Genomic DNA, 22,123 nt, shown 5'->3' on the forward strand with positions numbered 1-22,123 from the left:
ACTCTAAGCCACTGCCTGCGTGGCCTTAGCTGATTGTCAGCACTTGTGTCATTTTACCCCGGCATTTTACTTCACTTAAATCGACATTTTCATACCTGGATCACACACCACACCGGCAACATCTGCATTCGTACACCTATCGCTATGTTGGTACCAGCCTGCATGTTGGCAATGACTTAAATGCTCATGGTATTCATTACACGTCACGTTATCCATCAGGATATTGCCAGTCCCTTCACCAAAGTTGTCGCCGCTAGTGGCTTGTAAAGCTCCGTAGAATCCTAGCTCCTTGCATACAACATTTGCATCGACTTTGTCCCAATTGGTATCGCACACACTACCCCATGCACCGTCTACAAATAACTCGACTCTACCTTCGAAAGCAATACTAGCACCTGAAGCCGTCCGCCTGTCATCTACCAGACGAACTCGATATACAGGCCCTGAAAAATGGATTGGATGTATAATTGGCGATGCCCAGTCTATGTTCGTAATCACTGGTATCGCCTAGTGATTAAAATGCTCATTGCTATGTTTTAGCCGCTATCCGCTTATATAATGCCGATTACCAATGGCGTACTTAACCATTTTTAAAGCAAGATATTTATGGCAGGTCAAAAGGGAGGACAAGTGATTTTGGGCAGATATTGAAGCTTATTGATTGGGGTAACACGTCATAAAATGCTTTGGTAAACACTACCGAAACGTTAAAATATGTTGTTTAAGGTTGTTAAACCTAAACCTTAACAGATTTTAAAAGTGGGACCCCAAATATTTGGCATGTACAAAGTTGAGGCAAAGATTTTTTGACAGGCCGAGAGGGGCAAGCAATGTTTGGCAAGTCGTTTGGAAATTATTTTTTGCACAGCCCCCAACTTGTACGCACGAGACCGAGGCCGTGGTTAGATGATAAGACGCTCATTCAAATCAGAGCCCAAAGACAAGTTTATTGCAAGATTTCTTGACCTACCTGGATCACATATGACTCCCAAATCTGTGCTATGATCACATTTATGAACAAACCATCCATTGTGTGTGCAATCTGAGAGATAGTTATCCATTCCATCAGTGCAAAGAATATTTGACAGCATAATCGGAGCATCTACAACACCAAATTCTCCCCCAATAATGACGTCATTGGCTTTAACGTATCCAAGTTGATTACAAATCACGTTAGCTGTTACGTAATCATCCTCCTTGCCGCATATTGTACCCCATTTTCCGTGATGTAAGACTTCCAATCTACCCTCATTTAGGGTTAGTCCCCCAGTCAATCGAACTCGTGGACCTGGATGTAATAATATCGATTACATTATATATTTGAAGGTGCTTAATATGGTTCAATTTTCCTAATTTTAGAATTGTCTACAATTAATGTGGCTGCAGGTATCCCAAACTGTTGAAAATTAACTTGGTTAGAATTATAATTTATATGATTGTTTTGAGATGCAATTTTCATCAAGTAACTTGACAGCTAACATTGTCGTTTTAATGAAAATGTTCTTTATTTCTGATCCAAGGAATGTACTTCCTGTATACATTGCGTTAGCAACTGTTTCTTTTTTTAACATTTGATGAAGATTTCTACTGGAAACTGGTCATTCCATAACAAATTGATTACCCAAATTTTTTTTTGACCGAAGAAATTGTTTTGGAAATGGGACAACTTTGGGAGGGTAGCAAAACGATTCTTCTATTCACAGCTTTTTGAATTTTTTCAAATTAACAAAATGTATGTCAAGTTGTGCAAAGAAATGTTTTGTAATTTAGGGAGTGTATTTCTTTTGAACCCTGTATTACCACATCCAGTACACGAAGTGAAAGTTACAATGTTTTACTTCAAATTCAAAACAGGTTTGATTGATATCAATGGTTATTCCAGTTAAAATCCATATACCCACTAGGACGACATGACTTTAATCTCCCACACAGGGAGTGTGAATTTCAAATGGAGTCACTCATTTGAAATTCACACTCCTGTGTGATAAATTAAGGTCATTCCAAAGGGAGTGTATTATGATTTCTAGAATAGCCAATTTGTAACATACCTCGGCAGTTTACTAAAGCGGCATATCTGCAAGATAGAAATACATTGTGATCACAATCAATCAGTTTGTCTTCAGTTCCGTAACAGTGAAAGTTGCCTAGATAAAAAGGATCGCCTTCCTCTACAGGTGTTTGGCGAGTCATATGCTCTCCTTCTTCATAGCCAAGTTGACGACACACAACCTGGAAATGAAAAGTTGTTTAGAAAATACGGCATAAATTGATAAAGCGCAGCGCAGTGCCCAATGTCCTTAAAAATGTAATTTGCACGGTCAAATAATTTTGTATTTTATTTATATTTATATTGTGCAGAAACGTTTTAAATTTTAGCAGGTAACAAAATTACCCGTACGCTCATATTTAATTCCGTTCAATTTTAATACTGTGTTAAACTTGTGTTCTTAAACAAGTGGTGACTTTCTTTTTAGCAGGTGTTTATTTCACGGAGACACCATAATAATTATATGATATTTTTTGCCTCAAAGGTGGACCATTTCCCGTAGGGGTGCCCAAGACTGGTGGTTATGACCTCCCCCTCCCCGGCGCTTCCACTGCTTTATTTGTATGCCTTTATATTCTTCCTTTTTATGCCTTTATAGTCTTCCTTTGTCATGTTTACCTGTGCATCATTTTGACCCCAGCCTTCACGGCAAATCGATCCCCAGGAGCCGTTGATATAAATCTGCACTATACCTCTATCATACAGGTCATCATAAATGGCATCATCAACTAAACGTATGTCATAATCATCTGCAAAGATAGAAGCATTTCATTTGGTAATTATTAGAGGCGGAAAAAGACCTGTCTTGGATGAAAGGGAAAATGTCTACAATCTCAATCAGCAGAGTAGAGCGAAAACGAGCAGTATTTTGAACTCAGCCAGCCGTTTTCGCCCACAATCAAGCAAGGGGACATACCGTTAATACAAAAGACGTTATACATTGTTGACAAGGAGGAACGCTGATTAGGGACCGATCATTATTTACGGCATGGGGGAATGGGCGTTTTGGGAAAAAATATCGACAAAAAAAATCGCGTTCCCACCATCGCGTCCGCTTAGAATTTTCGCGTTTCCCCTTGTTTTCCCAATTTTCTCCATTTTAAAACTTAACAATCCCCTCTCCTGGTTCAACTAAATATTTCAGGTTCCCTCAAGACCCCCCAAAAAATTCGTGTTCCCCTTGTCGTTGAACAGGAAATGAGGATCAACCTGGCATCAACTCTTGTGCGCGTGGGACCAGTCTCTCACGTGACTTGAATTGGATATCCGATAGATCGAACGCATCGGCGTATTAGCAACACATGTACTAGTAAGTTCTAATATAATGTTGTCATGAACGTTTGTGTTACCAACCCAAGTTACTAACTGAATGAATACTCTACACACAAGATATTATTGTGAAGTTCATTTTATATCATTACAAAGACGGATTCAATACGTCATGAATCTGCAAAATTAATATGTGTTCAAATATAATTTCCGTGTGTTCTTTTTGTTTGGTTTATAATCCTTACCTATATTTTCAAAGCAAACCACACCAGCATCATAACGGTGGTCATCTTTACAACTATTATTGTACAGTCCAGAATGTGAACATTCTATCAGGGTATCTTCCTCCCCCATGCAAGTCATATCACTGAGGAGAATAGGGCCAGATGCAGGATCGAAATGAGTTGCCGATATGATTTGCGCTGCTGTAGCAAATCCAACCTTGGTATCAAATAAAAACAAATCAGTGCAAAATTCAATTTTTGTACATGTAGTGTAGTTCATTTTCATTGGCACCAGTAGAATAATATATAGTTACTTGATCGCCAAGTGAATCCAAGGAAGTTGAATGCATTATGGGAAGGGCGAGTGGAATAATTACATTACGATTCCAGAATATGTATCTTAGGTCTAGACAATAGGCGCCATTAGCGGCCATTTTGCTTCATACATGATATTATTCACGTGTCGAAATACCAAGGGGTGGCACTAAATTCACGGTTGTTCTATTATCATCACCGCAAACCTATGACAAATCACGCTGGTTTGCTATCTAGCAAATGAGGCCAGTTATCGATCGGTTATGAATAATTCATATTCGAACCCTTGATCATGTATGGGTTGATAAAATGTAAGGGTTGACAAATAAAGCCACGTTTAGTTTAGCGAACGTTTTTGTTCAATGCAAGTAACAAGCTTGAAAGCGCGCCCGCTATAAGGGCAGTGACCAAACCAGTAATGGGGCAGACTAGTATTTCCTATCAGGCACCAATGATTTGTGTTTTTACAGAAAGTCTACTAATTTGAGAAGGGACTACTATTTTACAATAGTAATGTGAAATTAGGACATACAGGACACGTGTAAGATATGAAATAATATTTGAAGGCAATAAACCTTTGACACCATATCTGACCTTCCAAAAGTTGGCACTCACAGCAGTATACGCCAAAATCAAAGTGTTTCTAAAATGTTTTTTTTTTTTGACAAAATGCTGATTTATTGCACATGCTAAGGAAGCCTGACTATCCTTTTGAAATAGCTGAGTGGGAGGCTTTTCAATAAAATATTTTTGTGTAAAAACTGAAGCATCCTATGTATAAAAGAATATATGGATATTAACTGTACATCATATATAACCATTCGTGAAACTCAATCGCGGTATATTTAATTTAAATTGTATTAGTTCATATAAGATAAAGCTAACCCTATTGAATGACGCATCTGTAGACCATTTGGCTTCCTCCAGATATTGACGTCAGAACAGTGAGTTGACTTAAGGATACGATACACGATTTAGCGACAAGTGACTCATTTCGGAATGCGATCATGAATTTTGAAGAAAAAAAAGTTCCCACAGGCTTCGAGGGGACTCGAACCAACGATTCCACGCGTCGTTGATTATCAGTCCCGGTCTTTACCGCTCTGCCACGGAGGCAGATGAACGGAAGAGAGTGTAATAATAAAAGATAAATCTCATAATGCTATCTTTAGCCTTTTGTTTACATTAAAATGACGCATTTTGTAAAGATAGATTGGCCGTTTTATGTATAAATAGCACGAACATTTTGAAAAGGGCTCAAACAAATAATAAAGACACTGATACGATGATGAAATTGCACAAGTCGGGGAATATCTGCGTCGCAATGTCTTGTTTTGATTTTAGAAATTTGACCTTAAAATTTACGACGTTAAGACATTATCATGCGAAATAAACAAAAGATATTTCAGCAGTGTATGACAAAATTCTTTCTCTAGAGTGTTTTAGACATGTATGTGAAATAGCTTCAACAATGATTCGCTGCATAGTGGTAAAAACAGCCTTGACCTGAAAAAGGGCGAGAGGTGCCATATTTACGGATTCAGGCTAAATTCAAAATTTGTATTAAACGTTTGGTTTTTGATCGATTACAAAAAATCATTTTTGTCATTAAAAGAAATTGTATCTGGCGTGAATTACACTACAATTTTTATTCCTAGAGCTCTTTGATTTCTTTAAATATTTTTTTATAATGATAGAGTGAATCCCCTGGCCCTCTATAATTACGCACAAAAGACCGCCTCCCCTTAAAGAACAGACATGTGTACATACGCGATCAAAGGCGGTACATCTGTACAGTGTGTACACGCGCGAAGTAACTGCGACAAAGTAATAAATGTCATTATATACCTCATGTATAGATTCCTGTCATCTGTTGGTTAAAAGTGGGGGGATTGTTTTAACTATGCCCCGTATTTGAGAGAATTTCATCAAAATGAACTATTGACCGATCATAGAAATGAACTATTGACCGGTCACGTGCGTCCCGCGATGAAACTGCGCAATCGTAACCACGTACATCCATTCGGTATATAAAACAAATATTTACTGCTTTATATTCGGGACATGGTTAAAATTATAGGCTTGCGGTGATCTCAAAACCATGATATGATCCTCGGCTGCGCCTCGGGTCATAGCATGGTTTTGAGATCACCTTGGGCCTATAATAATTTTAACCATGTCCCTCATAACAGTCAATATTTGTATACTGTCTCAAGAATGTCAAATGGACGATTGTATACCCAAGTAATTGCACTTGATATCCTCACCTGTTTACAGGCTACGTGTGCGTCGTTCATATCCCAATTACTGTTGCAAACGGTATTCCAAGTGTCATTATAATATAGTTCCACTCGTCCAGCTAATTCTCGCCGACCAGTGTCATGACGTACACGAACCGTGAATTCATCCCATTCTGAATACAGACACACATTTTAAATAAAGTTCAATTCATTTCCCTTCTGCAAAACACGGCCATATAGTAATAGTACGTTGGGCTAACGTTAACAGCGATCGTCAAAATCGCCGTTGGGCAACGTCATTTTGGCCGGTAGGCAAACGTTGGTTCAGCGTTGACATTCCAACTATTCAATTGTTCTTTCCCTTTCATTTTCGATTAAAAGGACATTTTGTGATCTATTCACGTTGAAGCAACGCAGAGCCACCGGTCAAAATGACATTGGTAAAACTTACCACATATGAATCCCGCGTCCTCATTATGGAAACAGTTATGGTCGTACCAACCATTGTGATCACACTCAGCCAAAAAGGATTCATTGCCAGTGCATCTGACATTATCTAACATTATTAGCCCGCTGCCTTCGCCATAGTACGCTTCTCTCTTGTAGCACACATAATTATATCCCAACTGCCTGCAAACAACCTATACACAAGTATAAGATAAGATGAACAGATGTAACGATTGGTCTTCCACTTCTTGTGACCTTGTTGGTAACAGAAAATATTGAGCTTCAAATATTTCAATATTGAATTAAAGGCCCATTCAGTGATTTGCTCATCCGGACGATCGTAAAAATCATCAAAATTCAGATTTTGGTACTCTCCACGTACCAACACGCGTTGCGTATTGTTTCTACTACTTATTACATCAGTAGCTACTATTTTAAACAAAATACACAATTTTAACTGTTTTTCATATTTGAATTGACCGTTAGTTTGCCTCGGTGACCTTTAATTGCTTATTTTGTTTTCTACTACAAAAATTAAGCGTCTGTTTTAAATCAATTTAGACTCTACTTCCCCCGTGTTAGAAACACTGGACTAGGAAGTTTTTCCAGTCGATTGGTGGCGCACTGTACGAAAATCTCGATTTTCTCGAGTCGATCTGAGTTGAAGTAGAAAACCTTTCTAAAACCTCTGTTTTTTGACTAATTTGTCGATGTATTCAGGGAAAAGTGGTTTAATGAAATTCTGTAGACTTATTCTTTATTTCTAAGCAACTCTGACAAATTTCCATTTTTTTAATGTTCCTGTGAAATCACTGAAAGGGCCTTTAAGCAAACAATGACCACTGATGTGAATAATGACATTTTTATTAAGCTCCTTCAAGCTCCTTTTTTATACAAGAAAATAGGACCCATTTTTATTGAGCTCCTTCAAATTTACGAGCCAAAAGAACAATCCAATGAGAGTCGAAAACATTTTCCTTCCATGGTTACTGAATACAAGGCATATAGGATTTTGCTGCAGCTTTCAAACCTTGGGATACTTTCATTTAAATGTACTCTGTGACACCAATATTAAGACCATTGCAACAAATGCGCTGAAATAATTGCTTCCAATGCTTTTCACAAATTTGGCATACAATAACGAGTTTTAGAATAATTGAAAATGTTTTAAAAACGTTTTATTGACCTTTCTATAACCATGATAACCCGACAATTATTGATATTCAAACTTGTTGACCTAAACCAAAATACGTAACGTTTTGTGTTTGCTGTGTACGTAATTGATATTCAAGGAATGCTGTAGTTTTTCCTTTTATTATTCAAAGTATAAAAACACACAAAATATAATATTTCCTCACCCTGTAGCTTCCCACACAATAACGTTAATTGCAAATTATGATACATAATTCGATCTGTTGACTAGAACACATAAATTCCTCTCTGTTTTTCTGACATTTGAGTAAGTATCACTATCAATTAAACGTACATTATAATACTAATTAATTTTTACTCTCTCAAGTGATTTTCAACTAAACTCAAATAAAGTCAGGTGGTGGCGGATGCGATATCGCCATTTTTGACGTCGCCATTGGATTAACATATAATCACGAAATCTTCACAAACAATTCTAAATTTGGTTGGTACTGTGAAAGCGCTCCCGGTAAGCGATCAAATTTTAAGTAGTGTTTTTAAGTCAAAAAATTCTTCTAATTCTAAATTTGTTATGTAGTGTCAAAGCAAAATTATCTTACTCTAAAACCGTTGGAGTACGACAATGTACCCCACTGTAAGTACGTTGTTTTTTAATTTATAACTGCTAAGTTTGAATGGGACTGTCAGGCTTGTATTTTCGCCAGCCTTGTACGTCACGTGTTGCGTGTCCTATGCTAGAGCGTGAATACAGGCGTATCCCAAGGTAGCGTACTTGGACCAAGCTTGTTTTTCGTGAGTTGCCTTACCTCTGCGTCTTTCATTCCTATTTGATCATCACACACAGAACCCCATTTATTATCGTGATATACTTCTAGTGTACCTTCAAACGGAGTAGGACCGTTCAAGAGACGAACTGGAAAGAAGTCTTCTGCAAATCAAAATTGGTGACATGATGAAATGTAGCATAATGGGTGCTTCTACGCGGGAGGCGGAATAAATATGTAAATAAATAAACAAATAAATAAATAAATAAATAAATAAATAAATAAATAAATAAATAAATAAATAAATAAATAAATAAATAAATAAATAAATAAATTAATTAATTAATTAATATTAATTAATTAATAAATAAATAAATAAATAAATAAATAAATAAATAAATAAATAAATAAATAAATAAATAAATAAATTATAAAAGAAAGAAAAGTAAACAAAACATGTCATACTATTACAACTGTCACGTGAATGTGTTGATATTACAATTCGTCATGTGACACTCATCAAGATCAATAACATCAGTTTGAAAAAGCCAAGTTAGCGATCGCAAGCCGAAAACTCACGTAAGTGAACAATTTTTGTTGTGAGAAAAGTCATTATTCAAAATATGTCAGAACCACAACCGAACATAACCTTTACCCCTTGAAAGGAGTGGACGTGAACTTTCGATGTATCAGAACCATCACCGCTTTACGCTGCAGTGTAAACACGCGGGATGTACACCGGGAAGTCTGACGTTGAAAACATCTATGAATCTATCGCCGATGTCAGAAAGGATTCGACAAATTATTTTCACTCTGGATCGGGATGCCTTGAATATTCAATTTAATACGTGGACGGTATCTACAACGCCGGACCATATCTACAACAACATCATGGATCATGCACAGAATGTCATGCGCGGTGAACACTTCCGATGTACCTCGCATACATAAATAACGACAAAATCGGCAAATACCAGCAACTCAAGGCAAAATCGCCGGAAAGCAAGTAGGCAAATCCTGATGAAAGCTCATTCGGCTGCGAAGCAGGCGACTACACAGTTTTTCTATGGACTACGATTTGAAGCCAAAGTGGTAATGGCATCTGGCAGTAAAAAGATGTCAAAGTGCCCCAACAGTTTTTGCACATAAGACAAGTAGCATGTTCTTTGCCTTCCAGGTTATCTTTTACCACTTAATGGGGTGTAGAATGCATATCTTCTGCATGGTTCATCTTCCTACATCTTCAGGATATGTCCCAGGACTCGTAGTTGTCGTGATTTGACAAGTGGTGTGAAAAACCTTGACTTTTGCAACTGTTGCAACAGTGATTGTTGGACTTCTCCACAGATGCTCCAGTTTCCAAAATGTATAGCGCCTTCCGTCGGGAGAGGTAACTGTACGTGCTAAAGCCCATCACGGAACCAAGATATTTCAAATCTGCGACGTACTTGATGGGTTCTTCGTATACTTGGAGTAGTGGCTGTGGATTGTAGTTGATGGTCATGTACTCGGTTTTAGGAACACTGATGATGAGACCCAGGCTTTCTGCTGCAGCCGCTGTTCTGGTCAGCTGTCTGGTCAGCTGTTTTCCCTGGGCCTCAAGGAAGAACAGATGATTAATTGTGTTTTCAACTGATTGAGTGTCCCAGGTTAAAGAAGAAATAAAACAAACAAACAAGCTGTGCCTGTGCCCGCGGGATGGAAGATCCAAGTCGTTCAAAACCTTGGCAGGATATCACCTAGCTGGAACGACGCGGATGTGTTTCCACACCACTGTCAGTCCCCTCGGTAGCCATCTTCATCAAATAGTCGATGAGAACAATGGATAGGAAATTAGGAATGGAGCTAGGACATCCCCCTGCAATACTCCAGTAGTCGCTAGTAAGGGATCCGAGATGTTGTCATCTACCAATACGGCGCTTTGTGATTCAGTACACAGTACACGTATTGCCTTTACGATCCTCTCTGGGATACCATAGTGCCGAAAAACAGAAAACATCATCTTCCTGTTGATTGAATCAAAGGCTTTCTTGAAATCAATGAATGTTACAGTGAGTGGGAGTTGGTAACTATGGAAAGCCTCCATGATTCTACGGAGGATATGCGTTTCCTGTACACAGCTTCTGCTTCTTTTTACAGGATTAACATGGTCCCTAATTCTATTCAGTAGGATCCTATTATTATATACCTTAGCTGCAACTGACATCGGTGCGACTCCTCTACAGTTGTTCATGAGGCTGAGGTCTCCTTTCTTTGGAAGGGGAACAATAACATTGGTAATCAACTGTTCCGGCTTTGTAAAACCTTCTTCCAGTATACGCAGAATTTATGGATGATGTCTAACATAGCTTCACCACCACCATGACCACCCTGGAGTGCCTCAGTGGTATTATTCCAGTCCAGCAGTTTTGTTGTTTTTATTGCTTGAATGGCTTATCTTGTCTCTTCTAGGGTGTGGAAATCAGCACAAATAGGTAAGTCCTGATTGTCATGTAAGTTATTTGAAAACAACTTACTTTCAGTTCAACGAGTATTTTTACCAACAGTTGGTATGGACGGCAATGGGCTCCCTGTTTCTCCTATTGTGACCAACCTATCTATGTAGGACTTTGAGCAACGGGCCATTAACTGATTAATATCGCCCCGCACAAGCTTATGATCTTGTGTCGTTATGACGATATCCTCACGGGGCACATCAAGAGTGTAATAATGCCATCAAGTTCACCATCGAAAGAGAAGAGAACAATTCCTTACCTATGCTGGGCACTAAGATCTCAAGACACGCTCATGGTTCATTGTCTTATGTGGTGTATAGAAAAAACACCATTGATATACCAAAAGAGGGAGAACCAAGGAGAAATGCCCGGAACCAAAACAAGGTGTTGTGTGAAGTGTTTACAGCTTGGAATGAGATTCCACAACGTATAGTTAATATCAAAGGTATATTTTAAAACTGGTCAACAACACTCACTTTTTGAACCATTCTCCGTCCTCAGCGGTGTAATGCTGTTGGTAGACTGACTGATGATTCGCCAGTGACAGTGTTTCTAGATGTTATTGACAATGTCCTTTTTGTCCTTTGTGAATGTGTTTCTAGAAGAGAATCATATATTCTAGAAAGTTCTCGGCCCCCGTCCCTATTTAGGGTGGGGCTTGTTTCTTGCCTGATTTTAATGGCTTCCCTCACTTTCCTCGGCAAAACCTTGTCTTCTCTGCAGAGGACTTTAACATTTCCAATGTCCGGTTTATGTCCGGTGTCCTTGCTGTGCTCTGCTAATGCCGACTGATTTGAGGTTGTCTTGGCAGTGTGTTCTTTCAGGCGCTCACCGAGGGTTCGCTTGGTTTCACCCACGTACACTTTCTCGCAGCCTTCACAGGGTACACGGTACACAACTCCTGACTTGTCTTCCTCGCGAGGTTTGTCTTTCGGGGCAACAAGTTCATTCGCGTATAGTTAATAAATTACAACTCAAACTTCACAATCATTTCTTATTGCTTTTTAAATTCAGAATGTATTTCAAAATATTAAAATATTAAAATATTAAAATATTTCTAAATATTAAAATATTTTGTAATATGTGATGCGATCAAGCAAAATCAGTCGGAACTCGGCAATAATAAATTTTCAGTTTCTTACAGGATCGTAACAAACATTTACAAAGCTGGATTTTGCAGAAAACCCCATTGAAATTGAACAACCAGTTCCAAAGATATGAGCAATTAAAGAGTTTCCAAAACAAGAAGAAACAAAAGGAAATATTTCCTTTATTTGGCTATATCTCAAAATCAATATTTCCGAGTTCCGACTGATTTTGCTTGATCGCATCACATATAGCCTATATGAGAAATGTTAATATCAAGCCAGTTTTACTTTATAGATTTTTTGCCCAAAACACAAAAACAAATGTGACTTTTTGGGAAAGTCAAAACTTTCAATATTGATGGTCGGCTTTTCATCCCAGTTACACAAACTTTAAGCACATAATTAGATTCATAAAGTTTATTTCGAGGACTGTTAAATATCAACAATTTCAAATGTTAATGATTTGACATACAATTTGTATTATATTGCGAATTTAAAAAACAAACAATATTATTTGATATCAGAAGGACATTCCTTGTATTCACAATGTTCTCAGGTCCCATAAAAATACTGTACAAACGTTGCTATCCGATTACTTAAGTCAGTCGTAATTTGCTGTAGGCCTTATACGGATTTACAATTCTCTAGGCTGCACAAACACGGATTGTGTACCATTTATTTACCTTACAAATGAAGCCAAATGAGTGCCTACGGCGTGCCTTTTCCACGATACATTTCGACCAAATTAGGTTTTTTTAAAGACTACTTGGCAGCATTAAGCTCTAGTATAAATTTACAAATTAATATTTGCAATGCTGAAAAAATTATATGTACATAAGATCCATAGCAAACAGGGTACTAGTGTATTGTTATTATCTGAAAGACAGGAGGGACAAATGTCTCCAAAGACTCTCAGACAACAGTATTTCCGTTTTACGATAGAGATTAGTTAATGTTTCGAATCAAGCTAAAATAGAAACAAGCTATATCTACATGCTTTGAATAAAAAATTGGTTTTCCCCACAATTTCTCCATGGACTCGAGCAATAAAGTACGCCTTACCTGAAGAAGTTATGGTGCTACTCTGCATACAAACCAGTAAAATCCAAATTAATATATAAAACATAGTATATGATGCTGATTTGGGTAACATGATCAATACATGTTACATCAAAACTGTTGAAAAATGCTATTATACATTAACATTTTGTGACGCATGTATGGTCTGCGATCCCGTATTATATCGTACAATGTAAATATCACTTATGATTTCCAGGATGTGTGATATCATTCAGCCAGCTTGTCTATACTATACACAGCTAGTTGAAACGTCCGATGGTACGAACAAGTCCAAAGTCCGTTGTGACGTGGTGCGGGTGCAGTGATTAGAATAATTATTTTGTTTACTGAGGCATATTTCAAATGAATGTAGCATGATGTAGGAATAATACTCAAAATTTTGAAAGATCAATCATTTTGATATAGTAAAACTAAATTATGTTTAGATTATGGGGATGTCATTTTCTTCGGAAGGGGGGGGGGCACTCAACGCTTCCAGGGGACGGGGCGGCACTCAACACAAATGGCCATACGGGTATGCTCCCCGGAAAGACCCCTTTTGGATTTCGCAGCTCCGAAAGACCCCCTATATTTGACCAATTAGAGCGCCGAAAGCCCGGGGGGCACTTCCATGACAGATATGTATCATGTGCCTCGGGATAGACCCCCTTTTTCAAACTGGCTTGTACCCAATGACCCCCTTTTTGTGTGTTATGGTCCTACATATTACCCAATGACCCCCTTTAAAAAAATTCATGTACTCAATGACCCCCTTTTTCTATTTCCTGCTATACCCAATGACCCCCTTTTAATTCCCAAATTTAGGTGGTATTTGTGTTCTCCTCCAGAAATAATGAGATTTTCACATTTCCAAGGTGGCCAAGTTGTTTTTACGCAGTTTGGCACTTATTTATGTGTACTTAATGATACTCTTTTGGCAATCCTGTACTCAATGACTCCCATTTTACTTTTTGTTACCCCAATGACCATCCTTTTTCAAAGTTTCATACCGAATGACCCCATTTTTATTCAGGTTGTGTACTGAATGACCCCATATTTTTGTAATTGTACATTTGACCTGAATGCCCCCTACTTTTAACATGGCCGAGGCACATCCCTGCCATTTCAGATAGGGAGTGCCTCCCCCGGGGCCGAAAGACCCTTGATTTTGATAATTTCAGCTTTAAAAGTTTTTTTCAGGCGATTTCCAACCAGAAAGCCAAGAAAGACCCTTGATTTTGACTGTTCGCAGCTCCAAAAGTCCCTATCTTACTTGTTACAGCTCCAAAAGACCCCCTTTTACCGGTACGCCGTCAGCTCCCAAAGACCCACCACCTCAAAATTCCGGGGAACATACCCACCAAAATTTTTGATGTGCCCCCCAGGACGCTTAATTTCTTTCTGCAACCATAATGGTAAATGGGCCGCAATATATAACTAACCGCATAGTCCGAGGGAAGTTCCATTATTGTTAGGGTTAGGGTCTTAGGGTTAGGATCTTAGGGTTAGGAATAGGGTTTATGGTTAGGGTTAGGGTTTAAGGTTAGGGTTTAGGGTTAGGATTAGGGTTATGGTTTAGGGTTAGGGGTTAGGGTTAGGATTAGGAGATGATATACGTATTTATAGCACTAATACACTAGTAATAGTATGTATGCACTTTATTGCGTAATCAATAAGTATGATAAACAAACACCTTTCTGGCACAACGATATAGCACAGTGGTGTAGGCATTAGACTTTGAATACATGAGTGTGGGTTCGAACCCCAGGTAAACCGTTGTAGAATTTTAATTCTAGTAGATTTCTTTTTATTTTATTAAGTAAGAGGAAATAATAATGGCAATACACTCGTGTTATATATGGTCTCATACTTACATGTATGTTGGCCTACTATGTATTATCGTAAATTGCGACCCATTATAATTGCAGAAAGAAATAACTCCCCCGGGACGCTTCATCATGCCGCTTACACTTTTCTGCAAGCGGAGCGGCACGTTGCTCTGCTGCAAGCTCCCCCCTAAAAAAGACCCCTCGTTTCGGTATAAAGATTCTATGACCTCCCCAGTATATTCATGACCGCCCCTAAATGACCGCCATTCGTTGTTTTTTGCATGCATGATGCAGTCATGTCTACAGTAGAATTCATCTCGACCTTTGCAGGACTTAACCCCATTAAAAGCTATTAAACCAAGATAACACTCATTGAAACAGCTCAACTGATTAAATCGGATCTTCTCTGGTTGTGCACAAGTGTCTGTTTTCATGTGCGATATCGCAATAAAGCTGGTATTCATAGCTTCAGTTGGGTAACCGATTATAAAGGAAACGAAAGGAAACAATGGTATGTGTGGTTTTGTTCACGAAATGAGACAATGGCGTGCTTTTTGTAAACCAGCATTCTTGAAAATGAGCAACATAATGATTGTTGACTTAACACGGTTTGGAAATAATTTCTTCATATTTTTGGTGTTATCTGTCGTTTACATATCCTTCCTAAAACACAAAAGTGCGACCCTCTCCAAACATCTAAATTAGCTAAAATTTAGGACATGTTACAAAACTATATTTTCTAGAAGTTCTATAGTTAAAATGTAGCTTGTACCGTTTTTGTGTGGCATCCTTCAGAAGTGAGCGGTCCGATACCAATATTTTCGGTCAAATCTCCATTCAATTAACACGGGGAGTTGGCTAGCTATGCCTTGCCCTCACTCATATTTTACAAAAGTGCGACTATTTCTGAACATCTAACGTAGCTGTAATTTTAGGTCATGTTAGAGAAATATATTTGCTAGAAGTTTGGAGAATAGCTAAAATATTTGCTGGTTATTTTTCACACAGTGATGTTAACTAGGCAAGTGCCCATTCTTACAACGTACATCATTTGGAAAGGTCACGCGTCAATGGTGAGAGCACTGTGTATTGTGTATAGGAAAACGGACAGTAACTGCAGTATGGTAAGTTGACATCTTATTTCAAGATTTTTGTAAAAACAATCAAGATAACATATATCTCGTGGCACTCAACTTTTTTTATCACGAAATGTCACCAAAAGGGACCCTCTAGTACATATCACTGCATGATCCGTTCTTTTATTTTATTGGGTTTTTTAAGCCGTGATACCTTTTTTAAAAAGTCTTAAAAGACTTCTTTATTTTCATTCCTTGTACTGGGGTCATCGTCAAAATATCCGAATATGTCCCCAAGAAAAATGCAAAATTATTCAGACTTTCTTCCATGACTATATGTGACCGTTCACGGCGAATGAGCCGTAAATTCCTTCCCGGTCAATTTTGTTTTATTTCGTGTTTAGAAAATATACATTATAAGCTTTAAATGGTATATCATTTGACTTCAAACGATATCCAGAAGCGGGGTTATGGTTTTGTTAAACTTTGCTCCTTCAACAAAATTATAGCTTTTTTGGTTTCTACATGTGTCACTTTTTCCACATTACTGGCAATAAATATCAAACAGTCATAATTGGCGGTCATTTCAAATCATCCCCAAGTCAACGAGGTTTAAGAAAGTTCTCTCATTGTTAATTGTTGGTTATTACATACCTATACAAAATACAATGCCTGGTAACCCACCACTTGAACAGGATTTAGCCAAAGCAAACAAAGAATAGCGCTATTAAAATTTCTATCTAAGGTAGAAGCTTATTATCCACTTCAACAATAGGATTATTGATTGGTGTTTGACTATCAAAATGAGATAGATGTCGTCGCCAGCTTAAGTTACCGCTGAATACGACCTTCGTACACATTTTACACTATAACTCAGAATACAATTTAGGAAATTTACGGCTCATTCGTGCTGTACGGTCACATATGTGACCTGCTACAACGAAATGAGAATAAAGCCTGACTGGGTTGGTGTTCTTTGTTTACCGCGCACCTGTTCAAGCCAGAAGTATGTCTGTAGTATGTCCTTTGTGGATGGGGACATGCGTGCCATTCACGAAGGAAACAAAGATCAGTAGCCAGGGCGTTTCGAAACTACCAACTTGCGACTTTACGCTAATTTCGTGGTAGCAAGTCACATCTATATAATATCGTCTCCCTGTTACGATAATTGCCTTAGTAAAAATATGGTTCAAGCATGCATCAGTTACGTAATCACTCTAATTATATCTGATTATTCCCTTTACTTGGGCTCATACTTATTTGTTTCGTGTGCAAAGATATGTGAATAAATATATTTAAATGCATGCTTGAACCATATTTTGTACTTTGTTCTCAAAATTACAAAAAATTACTTAATCAATTATCGTAGCAGGCTGAAGATATAGTTTCCCACTGAAAGTAACAATTGAAAAAAAATGTGGAACAATGGTAAATAGTAGTACTTGTATATCTTTTATCAATTTGATAACAATGCAAGATGTTGTAAACTGCTGCAGGTGTAAAAGACTGATCACTGATTACTGATTGATGATTGATCAATAGCTGATTATTGATTAATCAGTCACTGACCACTGATTGCTGATCATGCAGTATAGCTGATTACTGAATGGTATCTAATTACTGATTGTTCAGTGGCTGATTACTGATTGGTCAGGAGCTGATTACTGAGTGGAATGCAAACTTGCTGAATGACCCGTTTAAAGGGACGGAATATTTATGGTATACCCTGCGCACAAGTATGACCCAAGCTCTAATCCCAACCCTAACCATGAAAAATAGGATGCGCAGGGTAAAAGACTGAGAATCTTCAAATGCAATACAGTTAGGACGCGGGACTACCGATTGTTATTGTTCTGCAAGGCTCACTCAGTCATTTAATAAGGCAATACCAACGATCGAATTTGGTATTCAAATGAACAAAATTTTGAGTTACACCTTTTCAGTGTAAAAATTTTTTCTCGGCCAAATGAAAAGCAATAATTTTCATTTTTTCAGTAAATGTCAGGAAAAACTGTAATGCTTGATACTGTATTTTTTTTCAAATCTTAGTGTTAAACTTAGTCGTGAAATTCAGTCATTTAGTGTAAGATTTTCGATTTTGATAGGCTTCAACTCTGCCCGCGAGCCTTTTTTTGAATCAATCTTTTAGCTTTTCAAAGTAATATAGTTCGCTAAAGAAGGTTTTTTCCCAACTTTCTAACGCACATCACCGTGAGCGATATATCATAGTTTTGTCAGAATTTCCGTTTTGATTCCATAATTTTTGACTACCAGCTGAAACAAGTATTCCTGAAAAAAATTGGTGTCAGTTCCAATTTACAATGTAACTATTATTTTAATGTAATGTTAAAGAGAAGTTTTGCATTGCAGCACTAGCACTGACAAGAACATTTAGTGGTAGTTCATTTTATCATTAAATAGGCCTAATTATACACTTACATAGGCCTGCGTGTTTTGGCGCAACGTCAGCCTTCTATTCTTCAAATTTTTTCACAGGAGGAAGATGGCGAATTTCATCATTCGATATCAGCAAAGTATCAGGCCCTTGCAACTCCTATACCAGCGCAATACAAAAACATGCTGGATGTTTTTATAAAAATATTGTATGTGATGAAGAAGGGCTGGTGGTTTATTTGTGTAAAGGTCAAAATAGGATTCGGATAGGGTCAGGACTCTGTTTTGTCATCTTCCTTCTGTGGTTCTTTGAACCTGCTCATTGTCTGGTGTGTTTTTGTTTTTTGTTTTTTTGTTTTTTTTTAATTTTGATTTTGAAATGGAGCCTTCATCTTTGGTTCGAGTTGTATTTTTTCCTGAATGTATTTTAATGCTTTCTCTCCCCCACCAGCTCCAAGTACTGATAAAATACAAAAAACTGAAAAAGAAAAAGAAAGAAAGAAAGAAAGAAAGAAAGAAAGAAAGAAAGAAAGAAAGAAAAAAGAAAGAAAGAAAGAAAGAAAGAAAAGAAAGAAAGAAAGAAAGAAAGAAAGAAAGAAAGAAAGAAAGAAAGAAAGAAAGAAAGAAAGAAAGAAAGAAAGAAAGAAAGAAAGAAAGAAAGAAAAAAAGATGTGGACACCGTCAGTTCCCCCCGTGTATTAGAAAAATGCTGCTGCCACCAGATATAGGCTAAGTAAAACAGCGTATTACTATCAAGACTTATGTTTGAAAGCTGTCCTCTGACGTCATCTGATGATGACTTGCAAAACTCACCGGTAAACCGGGCCATGATTTTAAGCTTATTGTTAATTTTGCACCTTCAAACATACAAACCATCTCAAAAGTTAGGTCTTTATAGTAGGAAACTTTCTTTAGCGGGGGCACCATGTCAACAATGCCTAGAAAAGTTGCTTTTTGCCTTGTAAAAGTACGTAATTTTTCGGCATTTCCTGGTAGCAAGGCGATTCGGCCCAAACCAATTCGTCCACAGTTGACTTGGCCATATGCCAATTCATGCATTGGCCCCAAGCTAAGTCAGCCACAAACCAATTCGATATTGACCAAAAGGGATAAACGATTTAATATGTTAATGAATATATGTGACCGTCCATCACGAAACAGCTGTAAAGTAGGCTGGCGGTCAATTTTGTTTTATTTCGTGTTTAGAAAATATATCATAAGCTTTAAAATGAAAAATCATTTGACTCCAAACGATATCCAGAAGTAAAAAACAAGGGGGTTAAGTGCACAACGTACAAAAAAGTGACTATATCTCATTAACCGATGATCCTACAGATATGCGACCACTGACTTTTCTGTTCCTTTTTGACATATGGCACGACTCTCTAAGATATTTGGTTAAAAATTAAAAAAAGTGACTATATCTTATTAACCAATGATCCTACAGATATGCGACCACTGACTTTTTTTTTTTTTTTTTGACCAAAGGAAAAGTTTGACATATCTCACGACTCTGTAGGAAATGATGTACATCATCATCATCATACATCATCATTTTATTTTCATACAAATCGATCATACAAAATATATATAAAAGACACAACATTTGAACGAGGAGATGCTCAAAAGGCCTGAAGCGAGCACCCCTTACACTGCCTTAAGTTACAACATACAATTACACAAATCTAACAAATAAAAGAAAGAGGAGAAGAACATGCAAAGAAAGAAGCAATATAAATATTTATAACATTTCATATAGACATTCCACAGTTCACAGAAGAAGTTGATAGTTGGGGTGGAGATGGGTGGGGATGGGTGAGGTCATTAAATAATGCCTAAATATTAGATGTAATTTTTATTAGACTTTTTTTTTTTGTAACTTAAACTGGTTTACTGATTTTGCCATCTTTATATATTTATCAGTAATATTCCATTTCCTAGGACCGGCAGCTCACCGGAAGCCCGTGTTGTTTATTCCCTGGTACCCCCCTACGTATACAGATACGCGAACGCGACTTGTTTTGTTCTTTATGACCTGTGGAAAAGTTCGACATATCACACGACTCTTTAGGATATTTGGTTTAAAAGATAGAGGGTTAAGTGCACAAAGTACAACGAATTGGTTTGTGACCGAATGCAAGACATCAAGGCATCTAAATATACAGATTTGGTGTAAAAACAACGGTTATGGAGAAAATCACGAAATAGTTAAATTTGGCCAACTTTTTTTGTACATCAATATACAGGGTTCGAATTAGCATGTGGGCGAATTGGTTTGGGGCTGAATTGACGAATAGTATTGATATCGATATTGATATTTTTACCCACGTGATATTTCGATATGATGATCCGAATTGTCACGTGATCGTCAAACCTGTACTAAAGGTGTCAGTTCTGCAGGAACTGACACAAAAATTTCAAATCCACGTGTGAAATCTTAGGCAAATACTAGCAATGTGGATCGATATCTCTGGGTGCCCGGCCTGGATACAGTGTTGCCAGAACTTCAATATAGCAAAGAAATTACCTAGTGTTTCAATTGTCATGAAGGTGACTGGGTATAGTGCCTTTTGTTTGTGTTTGTTTGAAATTGCTTAAACCCACCGAAAGTCATAATGAAGCAGCCAAAACAATACAAGGTTAAACATGGAAGTTTATAACAACCTATTATAATGACCTAAAGGAAAAATCATTTATGGCAACAATGAGCCTTGCATTGTAAGTCATGGTTAAAATGTGTTGAGTACCCACCCCACCCCATAGGCCTACATAATATTACATACCGGTACCTTATAATATTTATATAGCACGGCTATAGCTATAGCCTACATTTAGAAAGTAGGTCCTATAGCGCTAAATTATGACAAATAGGCCTACACCCGGGGGGGGCACTTCCATGACAGATATGCATCATGTGCCTCGGGATAGACCCCCTTTTTCAAACCGGCTTGTACCCAATGACCCCTTTTTGTGTTATGGTCCTACCTATTACCCAATGACCCCCTTAAAAAAAATTCATGTACTCAATGACCCCCTTTTTCTATTTCCTGCTATACCCAATAAATTCCCAAATTTAGGTGGTATTTGTGTTCTCCTCCAGAAATAATGAGATTGTTCACATTTCCAAGGTGGCCAAGTTGTTTTACGCAGTTTGGCACTTATTTATGTGTACTTAATGATACTCTTGGCAATTCTGTACTCAATGACTCCCATTTTACTTTTTGTTACCCCAATGACCATCCTTTTTTCAAAATTGCATACCGAATGACCCCATTTTTTTCAGGTAGTGTACTGAATGACCCCATATTTTTGTAATTGTACATTTGACCTGAATGCCCCCTACTTTTAACATGGCCGAGGCACATCCCTGCCATTTCAGATAGGGAGTGTCCCCCCCCCCCGGGGGGGCCTACACAAACCCGAACGCAAGTCTGAAGGGTGTAATGAAAATGCCAACCCGCGATGGGGGGGGGGGGTCATTCAAAATTCACCTGGAGATTAAAATCCCCTCTAATAACACGCGAATTTTTCTAGGTTTGGACAGTGGATTTTCCCAAGGACCTCATCCTAGGTAAATAAACAAACAAATAAACAGACAAAATGGTTTTCATAATCATGGAATCCATAGCCCCTATAAATTGAAATTGCAGGCTATCACGGGAGCAAATTTCCAAAATTCACCTCATTTACCAGAATTGGAGATTTGGGCTACCAAATCGCTGGT

General features: G+C 37.8%; 1 protein-coding gene across 1 annotated transcript in view; it reads right to left on the reverse strand.

The window, feature by feature from the left end:
• Positions 1 to 22,123, reverse strand: part of LOC140172718 (scavenger receptor cysteine-rich domain-containing protein DMBT1-like) — a 35,050-nt gene that overhangs the window by 6,558 nt on the left and 6,369 nt on the right. The window contains exons 2-9 of the mRNA XM_072195850.1: positions 8,501 to 8,622; positions 6,547 to 6,736; positions 6,123 to 6,268; positions 3,562 to 3,757; positions 2,666 to 2,796; positions 2,049 to 2,229; positions 971 to 1,288; positions 96 to 443 (exon numbers count right to left, since the gene is read on the reverse strand). Coding sequence (XP_072051951.1) covers positions 96 to 443; positions 971 to 1,288; positions 2,049 to 2,229; positions 2,666 to 2,796; positions 3,562 to 3,757; positions 6,123 to 6,268; positions 6,547 to 6,736; positions 8,501 to 8,622 — 1,632 coding nt within the window. The remainder of the gene's footprint in view (positions 1 to 95; positions 444 to 970; positions 1,289 to 2,048; positions 2,230 to 2,665; positions 2,797 to 3,561; positions 3,758 to 6,122; positions 6,269 to 6,546; positions 6,737 to 8,500; positions 8,623 to 22,123) is intronic.

The sequence above is a fragment of the Amphiura filiformis genome, chromosome 16, assembly GCF_039555335.1.
Source record: "Amphiura filiformis chromosome 16, Afil_fr2py, whole genome shotgun sequence".
In the NCBI taxonomy this organism is placed as follows: domain Eukaryota; kingdom Metazoa; phylum Echinodermata; class Ophiuroidea; order Amphilepidida; family Amphiuridae; genus Amphiura; species Amphiura filiformis.